General features: G+C 41.8%; 1 protein-coding gene across 1 annotated transcript in view; it reads right to left on the reverse strand.

Moving 5' to 3' along the window:
* Positions 1–20,086, reverse strand: part of GCGR (glucagon receptor) — a 48,325-nt gene that overhangs the window by 13,379 nt on the left and 14,860 nt on the right. Inside the window, exons 2-6 of the mRNA XM_070740132.1 lie at positions 2,904–3,045; positions 2,695–2,803; positions 1,977–2,084; positions 1,038–1,153; positions 384–490 (exon numbers count right to left, since the gene is read on the reverse strand). Coding sequence (XP_070596233.1) covers positions 384–490; positions 1,038–1,153; positions 1,977–2,084; positions 2,695–2,803; positions 2,904–2,957 — 494 coding nt within the window. The 5' untranslated portion in view covers positions 2,958–3,045. The remainder of the gene's footprint in view (positions 1–383; positions 491–1,037; positions 1,154–1,976; positions 2,085–2,694; positions 2,804–2,903; positions 3,046–20,086) is intronic.

A 20,086-nucleotide genomic window follows, 5' to 3' on the forward strand; every position in this document is an offset into this window, starting at 1 on the left:
GGAAACCGCCCCCTCCTACCCTTCCTCCCTCTGTCACCTCAACTCCCCCGCAAAATTTAAAAGGGGGGGGAGAGACAATGGAACGATAAGCTAAACCCCCTTTCCACCCCCACCGGGCCATAGAAAAATTGTCTTGCTGAAACTGGTCCCTGGTGGAAAAAAGGTTGGGGACCACTGCGCTAGGGGAATAAATTTGATAAATAAATAAAAGTAAATAATAGCAGGCCTATGACCAAGCTCTTCTGATACCCCCTCCCTTTCTTTCCACTCTGAAGGAATCCATCTCATTCCAACCCAATCCATTTTCTTTTTTTCCCTTCTTTTTTCCTCCACTGTTGCAAGAATCAATCCCCCACCACCTCCAGGCCCAGTTTTCAAATCACCTGAAACCCAGCAACACAGCCAAGGCCAGAAGCAGAGTGCAGAGGGACACTGAGTAGCCCACTGTGTACATCACTCTGAAACTTCCATAGATTTTATCAAACCACTCCTGGGGGAGCAAAAAATAGGGGAAAAAGTTAGAAACACAGAAACATAGAAGATTGATGGCAGAAAAAGTCCTCATGGTCCATCTAGTCTGCCCTTATACTATTTCCTGTAGTTTATCTTAGGATCGCTATATGTTTATCCCAGGCATGTTTAAATTCAGTTACTGTGGATTTACCAACCATGTCTGCTGGAAGTTCCAAATATCTACTACTCTTTCAGTAAAATAATATTTTGTCACGTTGCTTCTGTTCTGATCTTTCCCCCAACTAACCTCAGATTGTGCCCCCCTGTTCTTGTGTTCACTTTCCTATTAAAAACACTTCTCTCCTGAACCTTATTTAAACCTTTAACATATTTAAATGTTTCGATCATGTCCTCCAGACTATACAGATTGAGTTCATTAAGTCTTTAAATTATTTAAACATATGAATTATTTATTATTATTAGTTTGTCTGACGCACAAAACCAATTCAAAGCCTTTATCTATTGGAAGCCAGAAAAATACGATATTTTAGAAATTAATAGAACTTATTTAGATCTCTGCTAACCTGGTCTTCTTTGTTGTCTATCATACATTGATCAGCATTGCGCAGTGATTTCCCTCCGGGACCAGTGACCCACTGTCCATCTGGACCACATTTCTTGAATACATAGCCATGCTTCACTACAGGAAGAAAGAGGAACATTATCATAAATATATCTGACTCCATGAACAATGCCTACCTGTTCTGAGCTTTAATCATCTATTGTTGATTTTAATGTCTGTTCTAAATTTAAATTCCGGCACTCTCTGACTTTCATCTCACCTTTCCCCAGAAAATCAGGCTAATCTTTTACGCATTCGCTTACCATTTGCTTTATTTTAATATTACTTTTATGACCCTCTTTTCATCCAGAACCGAAACATAGTGCAGGTAAGCTTTTAAATTATATTTTTGCTACCTTGCAGACCTATACAATAGAAGAATACAGTACATCAAGGGTGCTGGAAATAGCAAATGTAGGAAAAAGCAAATCACAGTACTTCTGGCAGCCAAAATGGGGTGTATAGGGGCCACATGCAGACCCTGGATGGCCTACTTTCCACCTGGATGGCTTCCTGCAGAACTTTGCTGGCCTAAACAGGGCATAGGGGGTGGCAGGGTGCTGCAGGAGGTGTCCGTCCCATCTTCCACCACGCCAACTGCTGGCCACAGAAAACTACAATGCTGATCCAGCCCTCAGAGAAATCCAGTTTGACTAGAATAGTAGGCTTGTTTATTCCAATTATCCAGTGACTTTTTTATTTATTTATTTTATTTATTATTTAGATTTGTATGCTGCCCCTCTCCGCAGACTCGGGGCGGCTTTCCTTGGCTGAAGGCGGAAGTGAAAGGGTCTCCCCAGTTCTCTGACATTAGAATCACCACATAAGTTCATACGTCCATTTTCCCTGGTAAAGATATGGAGCAATGCATTCAATCATCTTCCTAGTGTAAACACTGTACCTTGATCGTACCAGGGCAGGTACCAAGGGCAGGAAACATTGACAGTGCTGTTGAGTGGTGCATCAGGCCAGCATGAATACTTATCAAAGGTTCGGTTACAAGCTAAATCTAGAGAAGAGAATACAGAGATGGGTACAGCAATTATATGTATGATGGTGGATGTTCTTATTTTTACTATTTTATTCTATTTCCCTGATTACATCTTTTATCTCCACATTATGTGGGCCTAAAATGTTTTATCCAATAAACTCTATTGGGGACTTGAGTTGACTCAAATAAGTTGTACTGAAGATATATCTGTGAGATCACTGCCCCTGCTCTACTCATATAAATATATCTATATGATTGACTGGTAGTTTCTGCCTTGTACTTCATTGATAAACCTCAGCCTTGAAACCATTTGTGTGTGTCTGTACATACATGAATGCATCATTCTCAAGGCAAAAAAGTGACCTGTTACACTACATTCTGCTATTTCTTTCTTTCTTTCTCCGTTCCTCCAATGCCACGGTTTCCAAAATTCTTGCATCATAGCTCTCAGAACGTTATCAAAAATCATAGGATCCCAACTTTCAAAAGCATTACGATTCCAGCAGAATATGCTGGACGAAAATCAGTAAACCCTCTGCTGAACTGTCAATGCTTGCCCCCTGCCTCACTTTCCTTGTTCAAATAAATTGTCAGCTGATATTCGATCTCCAGGGGGACCTTGTCTTACCAGTAGAAGGTGGCCAAAGGCTCATGTTGCGGTGGCATTCTTCACTGTAAGCCTTCCAACTTTCGTACACGTATTCATATACATATTCCATAACCTGGGCAGAAGCTCCCTGAGAAAAAAGAAAGGGAAAAAAAGGTGAACTGCTGTGTTCAGTGTTTGCACATTTGATCTGAAATGGCCAGACGACAAGGAGACACCAAGATCCTTACCTGAAGGCAGAGCACCAGCACAAGCAGGGTTCCAACAAGGTGTGACTGGGACATCCCTTTGGAAGGCTGCAAAACGGCATAGAGATGTTCCTGGAACTATTGGTATCCTACAAAACGTCCTACTACTGTTCTATCAGGTGTCCTGCAAAGAATTAGAAAGTGGGGAAAGCGAAGTTACTTATGCTTGCATGCCCCTCGCTGCTCAACTGTTTGTTCCAAGCTTCAGGAGCGCGTTCCCAAGGTTGGTGACGCAGGCGGAGAGAGGGTTTCCTGGGCTACATCCAGATAGTCAGCCTCATGCCAGCAAATCATGGATTGAAAGGAACCTGTCAGGAATAAACATGGTTGCTGAGCCTCCTCCCAGGCCAGGTGGTAAGGACTTTACGAGTGTTTTGACTCTCTCTGGTTGGTGCCGGGGCCTCCCTCACTGGAGCCAGGGGGAGTGGAGGACACCCAACTTAGGGGGCTGCTTCAGATGGCAGCCATTGCAACTGGAGCCTGTTGGGGGAAGGGGAGTTATTTCTGGGCTGGATTTGGTTCCACCGCTGAGTGCTTAGAGTTGTGAGCCTCCTTGCCTCGGAACCACAGTGTGGTCTCGCCTTGCAGAGACTTACATACCTCACTCACAGACAAGCGCACGTTTGCCAAAGGATAATATGCAAGCCAAGTGAAAGAGTACATATTTTTTAAAAAATAAAACAAAACTTGAAGCTTTCTTTACAGAGGATCCAGCAATTGGTCTCATGACAAAGCCCATCTGGAATGAGGAAGGCCACCACATTTTCCTGGAAGGGCCGGCAGTATGCTCCCCTTGCCAGGGAGTGGAAGAATTGCAGTGCTCTGGATGGTAAGTTAGTTGTGTGATGTGTGGGTGGTAAACTAAGCGTGTATAGACAGAGGGCATGGAAAATAAAATGTGTACATTAGAGACGTTATGTCAGGGGATTAAAAATATCATTAGTGATAGCATTTATTTATTTTATTTTATTTATTTATTTATTTATTCATTCATTCCTTCGTTCATTCATTATTTTATTTTATTTTATTTTATTATTTTATTTTTATTTATTTATTTTATTTTTATTTTTTTTATGCCGCCTTTCTCCTTAGGCTCAGGGCGGCTTACAACATGTTAGCAATAGCACTTTTTTAACAGAGCTAGGCTATTGCCCCCACAATCCGGGTCCTCATTTTACCCACCTCGGAAGGATGGAAAGCTGAGTCAACCTTGAGCCGGTGGTGAGTTTTGAACTACTGAACTACAGCTAGCAGTTGGCTGAAGTGGCTTGCAGTGCTGCACTCTAACCACTGAGCTTACCCACATAAATAAGTTATGTGAGAGATATACAGAAACAGTGCTGCTCGGGGGAACCAGCAGAGGGTAGTAGAGCTATGCAATCTCCGGGTATGCTATCAAGAACAGGATGACAGCCAAAGCCCATGTGCCTGCATGCATGTTAGTAAGGTCAAAAGTAGGATCGTGCATGGGAAAGCAGGGAAGGTTATGTTCCCTGGGCTATGAAGATGGAGGGGCTGCTGGAGGACAGGGGACTGGATGCCTTTCGGTCCTGATCTCGTGGACACTGTCCTTTGCATCCCATGCCACTGACAGGGCCAGCGGCGACTCTCTCCTCCTGATTCAGCCAGTGTCTCTCCCCCTTCCCTTCCCAACCCGTCCCTGTCCAGGAAAACAGGGAGGGACGAAGGAGAATGTGCCAGCACCGCTCTGGCTTGTTTACAGCTCCTGGCACAGTCCAGTTAGGACTCCAAAGGCAGTTAATCATTAACACCCTCCAGGGATCCCTGGCTCTTGTTGCCTCCTAACCCAGGAGCCCCCTTCCCGTGGCTGACAAAATCCCCCATGTGCCCACAGTCAGACTTCCTGGCTGGAAAGCTATGCTGGGTCCCCATAGGCAGTTGGGCAATGCCCTGTGTTCATGCAGAATAAACTGCAAGGCACTCGTGAACTTCAATCCTTCTCTAATCTGGTTAAAGGGCTTCTGAATGGGATTGCAGTGTCCGGACAAACAAGCTATTCTTTGCTGGGCACCTTAGCCTAACACAGGCCAAGCTTTTGGCACAGGATACTGCTTAAGATCTTCTGGGATTAAGAGGGGGCTGCTCCACTTACCCCATGAAGCAAAAAGCCCTTGGCTTGGATTGCTAGAGTTTAACTGTGGAGCCTCGGAGGGGGCAACTTTCCACCAGGCACCATTCCCCAGTATTCTCTGAGCGATGGAAAAGGACAACCAGAAAGCCCGGAGAGCCTCTTTTGATAGAAGACAACTGTATCTTTCCGAAATTGTCAGGACGTGATTAATCCAGAGTAGACAGTTCAGGTTTTTGCAAGAAAACAAGTACCTATGGCTAATAATGCTTGCTCCTTCCCCTTCATGGAAACAACATACTCATCCAGTAAATGAATTTGTTTAAGGCATTTGTAGACCACCTACTGATCACAACGAATCCACAAACTGAGTCACAGTAAATGGAACCTATAGTCCAGTGATGGTGAACCTATGGCACGCAGGTCATGGGTTCGCATGCAGAGCCATATCTGCTGGCATGCAAGCTGTTGCACTAGCTCAGCTCCAGTGCACATGTGCGTGCCGGCCAGGTGGTTGTTTTTTTTTTTTTTTTTTTTAAATTATTTATTTATTTATTTATTCATTCATTCACTCACTCACTCACTCACTCACTCACTCACTCACTCACTCACTCACTTATTTATTGGATTTGTATGCCGCCCCTCTCCGGAGACTCGGGGCGGCTAACCGCAATAATAAGACAGCATATAATAATAATCCAATACTAAAAACAATGAAAAACCCATTATAATAAAAACCAAACATACATACAGACATACCATGCATAAAATTATAAAGGCCTAGTGGGAAAGAGTATCTCAGTTCCCCCATGCCTGGCGGCAGAGGTGGGTTTTAAGAAGCTTACGAAAGGCAAGGAGGGTGGGGGCAATTCTAATCTCTGGGGGGAGTTGGTTCCAGAGGGCCTGGGCCGCCACAGAGAAGGCTCTTCCCCTGGGCCCCGCCAAGCGGCATTGTTTAGTTGATGGGACCCACTCTGTGGGACCTAACTGGTCGCAGGGATTTGTGCAGCAGAAGGCGGTCCCGGAGATAATCTGGTCCGGTGCCGTGAAGGGCATTAAGCTCCCATGGGAGCTCTAGGAGGGCGTTTTCGACTTCTGGAGAGCCTCTGAGGGAGGACATTTTTCCCATCCCAGGCTACAGGGAAGCCTCTGCAGCCTGGGGAGGGCAAAAAATGGCCCTACTGGATCCACCAGCAGTTGGGAAATGGGCAGTTTCTAGCCTCCGGGGGACCTCCGGGGGCAGGGTAGGCCATTTTCACCCTTCCCGCACATTGAATTAATGGGTGTGGGCACTCGTGTATGCGCGATAGCATGCATGCACACACACGCTTTCGGCACCTGAGAGAAAAAAAGCTTCGCCATCACTGCTATAGTCAAACCAGCACCCACTGATTCAGGCAGGAATAGTATAAATCCAGAGCAGTTAATGATGCTCCAGTCAGTATAGAAATAATTGGACCTGATGAGATTAAATGGCAAAGCATAAATACAATTATTTTCAGCCATAGAAAGTCTGGCTCATAGTGTCTGGAGCTGAGAATTAAAGAGTGTGAATACCTGCTCTCCTGCCATAGACGTGTGGCTTTTCCACAACCAACTTCCAAAGAACAAATCCTTGTGAGTGTGCAATGCAATTCTGTCTATACCTTGATGCGTGTTTCTCTCGCACGCATGAAAGCTACAGATTTGATCATTTTAAAAAAAATTATCCTAGATATGCTTTGTATCTTGCTGTTTGCCTCTTAAGCACGAACCCAAAATGAGTTAAAACTTGGGGCCCTCCTTCTATGGACGGTCTACCTTTGATTGGAGGATGCCGGAGACTTCTTAGTAGCTGCACCACAGGCTCAGTTTTTCCTCTTTGAAGACAAGGGCCTTTCTATGGGGATTTCTGTGTTCGATGCCTGCTTGTGATGCTTCCGTGCTTCGGTGTGATATACAGTACTCCATGAATAAATTGCCTGCTGCTTTCAGGCATCAAGCCAAGCACAATATGCAATCTTGCTAGGGTCTGTGCAGCCGTCTTGAACCTTCCCCACGTATTGACTTCTGGCTCACAATTAGTACTCAGGCTGTAAGGTCTGGCACCACAGAACATTTAATGGACTAGCCGCTTATGAACATTTAGTTTATTTTCTTTCTGATGTCATCTTTTATGCCTCTTACACTTTTCATATCCTTTATGCTCATATACCTGCTTGTATTAATTATATTACCTTCCCATTCCTTATGCTGGTTTATGAGCATAATAAAGTTTGATTCAATTTGATTTTGATTATGATATTGTTCATTATGATCCACTTTTGCAAGTAGGGTCAAAGTAAGCCATAATTGTGTAAAATAAAAAGAGCTGTGCAGATTTTAGACTCATGGATTAGCAGAGAGCTGATGTGTGAATTCATCGTTGGTTTTACTAACTAAAAAAAGTTCTTCTATTTAATGATTACTGAGAAGTTTTTGTTGAAAATCAGACTGCTGCATATAAAACATCCTCCAAATTTTTGCAGTGTCCAGGACATTAGATCAGTATTATCCAAGATGAGGTTTAAATCAAGGGCTTTCCACATTATGTGGAAATATGCATATCAGAATTGGTTGTTTTTCCCAGGGAATAGCAATTAGAGGGGTAGAGATTTGGCACTTGGTTATTTTCCTTTTGGCTGTCTCTCTACTTCGGAGTGTTCCGTAATTCACAAGTGGCCACTCCTCCATTTTCACAGGAATAAGGAAATTCCACTCCAACTAGGTAACACTTTTAACAACTAACTATACAGTGTTGTGCAAGAATAACAGCAAGAATATCTTTTTAGGAATGTAATACAGGCTTGTATCATACAAATGCATATAAGTACATGTTATGTAAAGAATATAGCAATGCATGTAAACATTTGTTGCAGATAAGTGAAATAATTGTGTAAAGAGCTCTGAAAAGTGTTTCTTGAGGATTAAGATAAAGGGCGGAGGTGGATTCGGATCAGTTCACCCGAACTGGTAGTAAACTGTTGGTGATGTCACGCTGACATCATGGAATAAGACACAGCCACACAGTTCAGGAGGACTGTGGTAAGCTAGAACCCACCCCTGATAAAGGTGCTGTGGAATACTTTTTTTTTAAAAAGAGATAAATAGATTCACAAGGGGAAGACAGTCAGATTTTAATGTTTGGAATTATTAACTAAAAGTTTCCTGGAGCCAAATAGCTGTAAAGCCTTGAGTTAAGCTTCCTTGTTTCAGAACTTCCATAGCAGAGCAAAGTGTTTAGGGATGCACTGGCATAAATGTACTGTATTTTCTAGTTTGGAAGTTGCATGGCATCCCTGCCTTTCTATTATGTAATGCCACACTAAAAACATAGAAACATAGAAGACTGACGGCAGAAAAAGACCTCATGGTCCATCTAGCCTGCCCTTATACTATTTCCTGTATTTTATCGTAGGATGGATATATGTTTATCCCAGGCATGTTTAAATTCAGTTACTGTGGATTTACCAACCACGTCTGATGGAAGTTTGTTCCAAGAATCTGCTACTCTTTCAGTGAAATAATGTTTTCTCATGTTGCTTTTCCTTCTTCTCCTGTGTCTACAAGTGACTTTGATCAAGCTGTTTCTAATTTTGATATCTTCACGAAAGAAGCTTTCTCAGATGAGCTGCAGGGAAATATGAGCTACATAATGTGCAGAAGATCTCTGCATGGTAATTCTGCTAAGAAAGAGATAACAAGTGAAGGAGTTGAAAAGCCCGTATTATTTACTTATTTATCAATTTTCTATAGTGGCCTATTTCACCCAAGGCAACTGCGGGTTACATACGACATGTTTATTAAGGTCCCGTTTTAATTAAGCTGATAACAGTCACAAAATGATTGAGGTTTTTTTTTTAAAGCTAGGAGGCAGCAGAAAAAGGGATGGCTATGATTTTGCCAGAAAAGAATGATGCACTACAAACAGAAAACATAGCATTTCTTGCTCTAAAATAAAGCCTTGATATTTTGATATATAGTGGTACCTCTACTTAAGAACTGAATTCATTCCGTGACCAGGTTCTTAAGCAGAAAAGTTTGTAGGAAGAAGCAATTTTCCCCATAGGAATCAATGTAAAAGCAAATAATGTGTGCGATTGGGGAAACCACATGGAGGGTGGAGACCCTGTTTCCTCCCAGGAGATTCCTAGAGAGGCCCCACGGAGGCTTCTCCCTGCCTTTTCCGGTTACAGTTTCAGAGGCTCGGGTTTGTAAGTAAAAAATGGTTCTTGAGAAGAGGCAAAAAAATCTTGAACACTCGGTTCTTATCTAGAAAAGTTCATAAATAGAGGCGTTCTTAGGTAGAGGTACTACTGTACTTGTTACTGGGTTTCTGGATATACTGTTAATGTCTGCTCTAGATAAAGACTGCCCTGCCGGTCTCAGCCATGGAAATAATTCCCTGATTTGATACTAATACAACACACTGAAGGCAGAAACAGTCTTATTGATAAGGACTAAATAGTTTGTGTCCAGCTCTCTTTCTTAGGATGTATTTTAAAATTATCCATTAAAGCCACATCAAAAATGCCCCCCCCCCCCAGTTCTATCTTGCTCCCAGGATTTATTTATTTATTTATTCATCAAATTAAGTTATTCTTATCCTTGGGAAAATCATGTCTCTCTGAATAGGGTCTAACTGCTGCTGCCTGAGAGCTAAAAGGCTCATTAATCAGGGAGGCTGGAGAAAGCTAGCCAGACTGGAGAGTTGTCCATTCTGTTGAGCTTTCTCCATATTAAGTGTGGTGGTTAGAGTGCAGCACTGCAGGCTACTTCAGCTAACTGCGAGCTGTAGTTCAGCAGTTCAAATCTCACCAGTCCAAATGCTGTTGCTATTGCTATAAAATAAGACAGACAAATACACGCGTCCCTTAATCGAAAAGAGCCTGTGCAGCTTCTGCTCACTTTGGCTCAGGTTTCTTGGACTGTGAACTCCACAGGCAAATTTCCCCCCTCTGAGGATTATATCTCCAAAGCCAATATGATAAGAAAGAGCCACCTCTTTCACTACTGGAAACTGCCCCTTTGGTACCGCTATCAAATTTTAACACAGACTTCCTTGTTGCTAAGGAAGAAGCCCTTTTCAACTTGCAACATTTGGAGATGGTCTCAAATTCCACACCCAGAGCTCTTAAGTGTTGCTGGAATTTGAATAGAATAGAATTCTTTATTGGCCAAATCTGATTGGACACACAAGGAATTTGTCTTTGGTGCAAATGCTCTCAGTGCACATAAAAGAAAAGATACATTTGTCAAGAATCAGGAGGTACAACACTTAAGGATTGTCATAGGGGTCAAATAAGCAATGAGGAAACAATCAATATTAATAAAAATCTTAAAAACACAAGCAACAAGTTACAGTCATACAGTCCTAAGTGGGAAGAAATGGGTGATAGGAATGATGAGAAAAAACTAGCAGATATACGTAGTGCAGACTTAGTAAAAAGTTGACAATGTTGAGGGAATCATTTGTTTAGTAGAGTGATGGCGTTCGGGAAAAACCAGTTCTTGTGTCTAATTGTCTTGGTGTGCAGTGCTCTATAGTGACGTTTTGAAGGTAGGAGTTGAAGCAATTTGTGTCCAGGATGCGAGGGGTCTGTAGATATTTTCAACGCCCTTTTTTTGACTCGTGCAGTATACAGGTCCTCAATGGAAGGCAGGTTGGCAGCAATTGTTTTTTCTGCAGTTCTGATTATCCTCTGAAGTCTGTGTCTATCTAGTTGGGTTGTAGAACCAAACCAGACAGTTATAGAAGTGCAGCTGACAGACTCAATGATTCCTTTGTAGAACTATATCAGCAGCTCCTTGGGCAGTTTGAGCTTCCTTAGTTGGCACAGAAAGAACATCCTTTGTTGTGCTTTTTTTTTTTTGCAGATATATGCACGCTTTGGGAGCACAGATTAAACTTTACTCTTCATCAGCTATTTACCTTTCCACTGGAATATTTTATTTTTTACTGTATTGTTGGCAGAGAAGTACCCTCCAAGGAAGCCCAGTCACATGCTATCCTGGGAGCTGAAGATTCTCCCAGAAAAAGAAAACCTTTGCTCTAAATCTGCCCTTCCTAGAACTAATTCAGTTTGTTCTTCTTGATGTCCCTTAGCCCAGCTGGACATGCTACTTTCCTGGACAGAAAGGGCCTCTTCCTGCTCCAGCCCAGCTCTGTTGGGTAGGGATTTTCTGGTCAGAAGCCAGTTTCTTTGTACCAGACATATTCAAGTAGTCTCGCCCAAGCTGCATTACTGCTCAGGCCCTCCTAATGGTTTTTGGAGTCTGCCTTGGGAAGAGGGCAAAGAAGATACACCGTTGATTGTGCTCAGTTCAATCACAGTAATTGGAAACCCGTTCTCCCTGCCCGAGTGGCCTCTCTTCTCCATGCTTGGTGAACGTGCTCTAATGATTAATGACCCTGTTGTGCAGGCTAATGACCTTGGCCCCTAGGAAGAAAATATCAAGGACTTCCTAAAACTGATTCCCTACAGCACCCAAAATTACTGACTCATGACATAAGTTCAATGGATTAGGAAAGGAAAACTCATGTTATCACAGTTGAAGCTATCTTGCAAGATTATAAGATACAATTGTTAAGACTACAATTACTTTTTGCTTATCAGTTAAAATGGGAAAGAACCCTCAAGGAAGGGGGAAAAACCTGCATTACTCCATAAATACTGAAAACAGCTTCTCAATAAATTGAACTACACTAGATGAACATTCCAACTTCATTCTTAATAAGCAAAACGTTTAACAGATTAAAGCCACTTAAATTCCTTAGTGCATCATAATGTTTCATTATTGTAACCTATGAAACAATACACATGAAGTACAAAGGCTTTGCTTCCATCTGTTTCCATCTTTTCTATGTATTTGCTTCAGCAAATTAGCCAATTATCGGATCCTTGAATCTTAAACTCTTAAGGTTTTAAATTAGGCCATTTCCTTCCATCAACTAATATTCTGTAAACTGCAGGGATGCAGCAACATCTTGATATTCCAGAAGAACCTTTAATGGCAATAATTAAAGTATAAAGAGTATAATTTAAATGAAAGCACAATAATAGCCAATAATTCCTAATAGGATTTCTCCTTTCAGATCAGGTTTTATATAAGTTCGTGACGAAGCTGACAATACTTGACAATCACAACTACATTCCTGGCTAAACGAGATATTTGGAGACAGGAAACTTCACATAAAATCCCAAGTTATCCAGTGTAACTTTCCAGCAAAGATTGCTAGTTATTAACAAGTTGGGTTGTTGCTCCCCATAGAATTATTTTGGCCATCCAGCACAATCCGCTGCTCTATGCAGAAATCCAGATTAGTGCATCCTGAGAGAAAGTTCTCTTCTAGGGGTTAATTCCTTCCAGTTTGGACCGGATCACCCAAACTTGTAGCGACTCGTTGGTGATGTCACTCAACTGGATCACCTGGTGCTGGTCTGTGGGCACTGCCATCTTTTTTTTTTTTTTTAATGTGATTTTTAAAAATTGTTTTGAAGGTTTTCCCTGTTGTATTGCTTGTAAACGAGCCCTACCACCCAACCCCAGGTTTACATTTTATTCCTTTGCCCGAAGCACAGCTGATCAGCTCCTCAGCTGTGTCTCAGGCTGATTTCATCTACTGAGCATGTGCGGAAGATCCCTGTTCTCTTCCCTCAGTTTAAACCAATCCAGACAATTATAGAAAGCTTTGCTGCCCTGTTGCAACAAACAACAACAACAACAAAAGGAGTCTTATTGGCCCTCATAGACTGACACATTTGGGGCATTATGTTTAATGGATGTGAGTCGACTCCACTCCCTCGGTTTCATTTGAAGAAGGGGAAGTCAGTCCATGAAAGTTTCTCTCATGACAAGCTCAGGATCACAGAGTTGGAAGAGACCATTTAGGCCAGTGGGGGTGAACCTTTTTCCCCTCGGGTGACAAAAGCATGCACCCGCGCGCCATCACGTGCGAATGTGTGCCCACACCCATAATTCAATGCCCCCCTGCCCACCCCATGCATGTGTGTGTGGCCTCCTACACACTGTCTCCCCCTCACATGCATAACCCCCCTCCCTGTTCCTGTTTCCCAACTTCCAGTGGGCCCAACAGGCTTTCTTGGAGACTAGGGAGGCAAAAACAGTCCCCCACTGGGGGCCCTCAGAGGCTGAAAACACCCTCCGTACAATCTGAAAATCAACTGGCCGCTGTGTAGCTGAGCACTGGAGCTTAGCTAGGCAACAGCTTAGGTGTCGGCAGATATGGCTCTGTGTGTCACCTGTGGCATGCATGCCATAGGTTCACCATTACGTATTTAGGCCATCACGTCCGATCCCCTGCTGAGCGCAAGAGTCCTAATTACAATTTCTCGATAGATGGCTATCTATTTTCTGCTTGAACAGATCCAGTGAATGAGTGCCCACAACCTCTCTGGGTAACTGGTTCCAGAGTTAAAATATTCCTTATTATGAATTTTATCCTCTTAACACTCAAACAGGAGTGCAATTGCCAGGAAGGCAATTGCATTATTTTGAACCTTAAATAGGTCTCAAATCTTTTTTTTATTATTATAGCATCCTTTAAGGCAGTGTTTCCCAACCTTGGCAACTTGAAGATATTTGGACTTCAACTCCCAGAATTCCCCAGCCAGCAAATGCTGGCTGGGGAATTCTGGGAGTTGAAGTCCAGATATCTTCAAGTTGCCAAGGTTGGGAAACACTGCTTTAAGGTATATGAAGAGTGCTATCACTTGAGTTACCCCTATTTTGGCTGAAAAAATGCAGACAATACATCACCGCAAAGGCACTTGTATAGTTTTTTTGGATTTTGTTTTTGTTTTTACAGCCAAGCCAAAAGGGCCATTGAGGAGTGTAATTAATGATGGAGGGGGAGAGATGCCCCTTAGCAGTCTCAAATAGCCAATGTAACAGATGCTAGTCCCTAACTTCTCAATGGTGAGATAGCAATAGCAGTTAAGACTTATATACCGCTCCGTACTGCTTTACAGCACTCTCTGAGCAGTTTACAAATGCCAGCATATTGCTCCCAGAGAACATATGAATGAGAGGTCATAAATCATTTGTATGCCAAGACTTGTCCTGGGGAAAGACAGAAAATACTACTTTAAAATTGGAACAGCTACCCTGTTTCCTCGAAAATAAGACGTACTCCAAAAGTAAGGCATGTCAGAGGTTTTGCAGAATTTGCTAATATAAGGCACCCCCTGAAAATAAGGCGTAGTCAAGTTTACATACGGTACGGTGGAAAAACATACGGTACCATTCAAAGCTGTTCATAGTGGTACCGTAATAATGTGGCGTCCCCTGCTGGCCCCTTCCATCGCTTTGTACCGTCCAGTATAGCAGACACAGTCTGCTGCTGTCTCACCACCATTACAATCTCCACTACAGTGCATAGACTGTAGTTTCTCTGGTGGCCGGAAGCCTCAATAGCGGGAGTATACTGTTGTACCATATAAGTGCCGTCGTTTGTGTGTGTGGGTGCCATACTGACAGGTCCCGTACCGTAATCAGTGTAATCACTTTCTTTGGGGGTGTCAGCTTTTCTGCCTGTGAATTTGTCTTATTTGAGAAATATAAGGCACCCCCCGAAAATAAGACGTAGCACAACTTTTGGAGCAAAAATTGATAAGACAGTGTCTTATTTTCGGGGAAACACAGTAGATAAAAGAGCTACCTCCAGAGTGGGAATAAGACAATGCTGAATCCTGAGACATCTTCTAAATGAAGTTAGTGGAGCATCTTTGAACTGTGGTCATGTGGGACAGCCTAAAGACACAAATTGGGGATGGGGGGAGTTATTACCAAATGAAAGAAACTCCCTAAATAAATGGTTATGTGGCTTGCAATGGGTCAGTGCCATTCTACAACTTTAACGAAAGGGAGGAAGGTAGAGCAGAACGATAACTTTTAGGGGAGAAAAATAAAGAATTGATAGAAATGAAGTTTATTCTAGGAGCAAGCCTTTGCTATGTATTTGTCAGAACTCCGTGCAAGATTCTGAAATACAAGTGCCCCTGTTAGATCCAGGAGAGTTCAGAAGGAGAACTGGTTGCGTATCTTTGGGGTTACTTCATAGTCCAGATTTAAGCGTGTGACTATCCTGCAACACAGTTTCACTTATCTTTGCTTCTAATGTCTTGTCTTCACTTTTAGCCTCATTTAATTTGATGAACCATCTGGAGGGAGGCTTGACCTACATGTCTGGTTCCTATCAGACAGAGAGCTCTGGATTCTATCCATCCAAGAGACCTGAGGGAGGCTGGAGATGCATTGGTTGAAATGTTATTTTTAGGCACAGAGTAAAATGACTTTGTAGATCGAAAACGCCTTGATTCATTCTTCTTCTACTTAACTTGAATATAGACCCACCAGTTTTTGACTCACTTTTCCAAGGTAAATCAATCTGTTGGTGCTGGGCAGGTGGGTGGGTAACTGAGATGCTTGCTGTTGGAACTCCTGAGAGTTAATAAAAATCAATCATGTGTAGTAGTTTTTACAAGAACTATAAATATAAACATGTGTCCAGATTATAGCACAGGGCTAAATGATCTTGAGAAGGTTTCTGATTTATAGTTCTAGGAAAATACATAAGGCCACGAGTAAAGAATGAAAGAAAGGACGAGAATAGCACTGTTCACTGCACTGAAACATCCGGGTGATATGTAACAAAAACAGGCAACCCTCAGGGGCCAGGCCAGAGGCTCTAATTTTACTTTTCAAAATTTGGATAGGGAGTGGAATCCATGGCTTAGGACTGGTCCTAGTGGGGCATACACTATAATTCCTGAAGCCAGAAACTGAAAATTTTAGATCTTTTTCATAAGGGGGGGGGGGGGGGCTACGTAATTAATGGGCAAAATCAGTATACCTTTACGTTATCCATTTTTTATAAATAAAGACTGTCCCTCTTGAAAGTCTTATCTACCAATTTTGATATAGTATGGATGGACTGCTTGGGGGAATTAAAAAAATGGATGCTATCCTTGACCTGTATTGTAAAGTTTTCCCCTTCTGTGATAAATAGTCAACATACAATTAAATATATCACTATACTGTACAGTGTTCCCTCGATTTTTGCTGGTTCGAACTTCGCAAAAAGTCTATACCACGGTTTTTCAAAAATATTAATTAAAAAATACTTCACAGGTTTTTTCCCTATACCACGGTTTTTCCCACCCAATGACATCATATGTCATCGCCAAACTTTCATCTGCTTTTAATTAATATTTTTTAAAATAAACTTTAATAAATAAACATGGTGAGTAATAACCTAAATGGTTGCTAAGGGAATGGAAAATTGCAATTTAGGGGTTTAAAGTGTTAAGGGAAGGTTTGTGATACTGTTCATAGCCAAAAATAGTGTATTTACTTCCGCATCTCTACTTCGCGGAAATTTGACTTTCGTGGGCGGTCTCGGAACGCATCCCCCGTGAAAAGCGAGGGAACACTGTACTTCAGAAATATTGGCGTCATGCGGGCCACATGACTGGGGAAACGGCTTTGGACAGCCCTGGCTCAATGAATAAGCACTTCTCGCTCTAGTCAGTAATGATTAGCAGAATAAAATCCACAGGGACTCCCTTTTTCATCTTTCTGAAATGTATGGGATAGTTTTATTTTACAATAGAACAACTACGGTTGGCAATACTAACAGCCCTCCATTTGAAAGCATCTTTAGTTACTCTGGGATTCCTTTCTGAATAAATGATAAAGTCACAGAACGGAAGCGCTGAGAAGAGACCTTGAAGATAACTTGCTCTGACCATGGCAGGAATTCATTATTATAATTCTTTTATTATATAATCAACACCAAATGATGATTGTATAATGAATAATTAATTCATTATTCATTTTATAATCATCTGGTGATGGTTATGTAAGCAATATATTATTAGCCCTATTGTACATTTTAGCAATGTACCGCAAAATAGGAACATTCAAAAGACAAGGATTAGAGTTCAAAACATGATTAAGCAAGCTCTGGGTACATCACTGGGTGAAACCTCATCATCCAGGATGATCATGAAGACATTTGTTTTTCAATGCTAATAATAAAGTTGAGTTAGAAGCTAGCTGTGAAAATAGAACCTCTCTGTTAATCCTAGCCAGTATAAAATATATTGGCCTCTTACTGATTCTTACCTCTTACTGAAGTGAACTGATTCTGACCTTTGCTGCCATTGTCTCAGAGGAAGGGGACAGGGCAAGGAGCCCTATACTCAAAAGAAAACAATGGTCATTGCCGTCATATATATCTAGAAATCACTACTTTTTGTGTCCAGAAGGAGCTAGAATGTTTGAACGCAACAGATCTTCGTCTTACGTTAAGGAAATCATAAGCATCCATGGAGGGAATGGGACCTTACCAATATAGAATTATTCCTTGCTGCTACTATTACACAGCTGCTCATATTAAGATTTATCTCAGCCCCTCCAAGATGTCTCTCTATTTCCATCTTTGTCTGGAGCCATTTATAAATAAGCCCCCAGAATAAAACTTAACAGGAAGGAATCCCTTTACAATTTGTGACATTTACATAGATTTGGTTTTAGGAAAGAAACAAAGAGAAGTTAGGCAGCGTTACTCTATCCTACAAGAGATTTTGCGAACCTAGGGTATATTTTGGGGTAGCTGAAATCACTAGCTCCAAGCTGTTGGGTTTCTCATTCTTAGCTTAGCACAGCATTTCAAAGCCATAAAAATTATTTATTTTCTGTTTATTTATTTTGTCCAATACACAATGAGGGTTTTAGTGGGTATATACCTATATACACATAGTAAAATACATGATGACGGTTATAGAGGAAATACTCATAGTAAAATATATCTAAGAAATAATAGAAAAGAAGGTATAGTAATAGAACATATCAATGAAAGAACAGAAGAAGAGATATAGGAATAGAAGAAAGGTAGAGGAGATATAGGAGAGCAATAGGACAGGGGACGGAAGGCACTCTAGTGCACTTGTACATGTTAGATTAGGTATTTTAGCAGTATGGATAAAAATAAAACAATAAGTATACAGTATAGGGGAACCACTGTCTTGTTCTCAATATTAAGGCATTTGTGCACCCAAGGTTTCTGAACCTGGGGAAAGTAGTCACTTATAGAGGAATTCTAAATGAAGATGTGGATATTAAATCTAGGAAAGAGCTGCTAGAGGACATGATCAATTTGGAATGCTGGGCATACCTTCAGATTAAGTCACGATATTTAAAAGGTAAGAAGCAATGGGATTTAGAGAAGAAATTAATGGTGTTGTATAAAATCCTGCCAGGACCAGAAGGTAAAGAATAAAGAAAATTTACCAACATTTATTAGAATATAAAATGGAAGAACAACAAATCAAAGAAACAATGGTAATTTGGGTACACAATTTCGGATATGCAGTAACATTAATTTGGATAAATGGCAAGAATTATGGGATAGGAATAGAAAATTGATCTGGGCCAAAACCTACCAAAATATATACTGTATATATAAAATGTTTTATACGTAGCACATTCCACCAACAAAATTATCAAAAATGGATAACAATCTCTCAGCCAAAAAGAATTTCATGAGGTCTTTTTTTTTCTTGTGAGAAGCTGAAATTGATTGATTGAACTTTTTTTTTAGGTCCCACAAACTTTTATTCCCTGCACACGATTGCAAGAAATGCGACAGAGCTAGAAATCAGGTAGGATAAGAAAGGCTTGGAAAAAGCGAGGGCATCTGGGCGCCGGGCGCTGAAATGGGCTTGTCTCTCTCCAGGAGTTGGCCAGACCTGCTAGGGGGAAGGCTTGCATCTACTGGCACTTAAACATAGTGGCATTCAAGCTTTGGGCAGGAAGGGGCAGCCGATATGTCCACACAGGCAGGACACCCACTTGGTTCAGAACCCTTGCTGACTCTCTGGCGCTCCGCCCGACGCTTTGGCCCTGGGCTGCCGCTTTATGTGCAGGCCCTGCCCCTGATGCCTGAGACAGATTTCACCTGAGTGATGTGATTGAAGGTTTCCTTTGTTCCTCTTTTAGACTTTTGGGGAGGGTTCTCCCCCCTGCCTGGAAGAAAGTCTAACCGATTCGTCAAACTCAGCAAAAAATTAGATAATAGTTCTATAGAATCGGTGTGAACCAGCTGAATCCCACCACTTAGTTGTAAGTGTGAAAAATTGTTGTAAGTCATTTTTTTTCAGTGATGAATGGTCACTAAATGAATTATATATTATATTATATATTATATTTATTGGATTTGTATGCCGCCCCTCTCCGCAGACTCAGGGCGGCTAACAACAATGATAAAAAACAACATGTAACAATCCAATTTAATAAAACAACTAAAAACCCTTATTATAAAAACCAAACATACACACAAACAAACATACCATGCATAACTTGTAATGGCCTAGGGGAAGGAATATCCTAACTCCCCCATGCCTGACGACAAAGGTGGGTCTTGAGTAATTTGCGAAAGACAAGGAGGGTGGGGGCCGTAAATCAAGGGCTACCTGTATTGCACGATCCACCATTGACCATGCTATGGAAGGACGGTGGCACTTGCAGACAAGCAAGATCAGAGCTGCTTCCTATTTTGATTCTCCTCTTGCTTTTTCCATATATGCAAACAGACATGCAACGACACACAGGCGCCAACATTTCACTAAGGGTTGATCCTCAGCACTCAAGATAAAGATTGTAGGAGTAGGAGGAAAGGGGTGTGTGTCCTCTCTTGTTAAGACACTAAGCGATTATCCCCCAGGGCGTTAATGGCACACACTCCATGTCTGGGTTGGCATGGAAGCTACAATCCAACGCAGCAGGGGCTTCCTTGCTTGGCTGCGAACGAAGGGAAGCCCTGAGGAGGAACTGATGCGGTGAGGTGTGTGAGGCTGGCTTTTTCCCAATAGTAGAGATCCAACACCTTTAGCTAACCTCCTTAAGGGGAAGCTCATTAGATCCCTCTTTGGCAGGCGTTCAACAGCTGCCCTTTCTGCTCTTCTCACTTGCTCTTCCACCTCAGTTCTTGCTCCTTAATTCTGATTTTCATTCTCCTTCACTAGTCTTCAAG

This window comes from Erythrolamprus reginae, chromosome 2, assembly GCF_031021105.1.
Source record: "Erythrolamprus reginae isolate rEryReg1 chromosome 2, rEryReg1.hap1, whole genome shotgun sequence".
In the NCBI taxonomy this organism is placed as follows: Eukaryota; Metazoa; Chordata; class Lepidosauria; order Squamata; family Dipsadidae; genus Erythrolamprus; species Erythrolamprus reginae.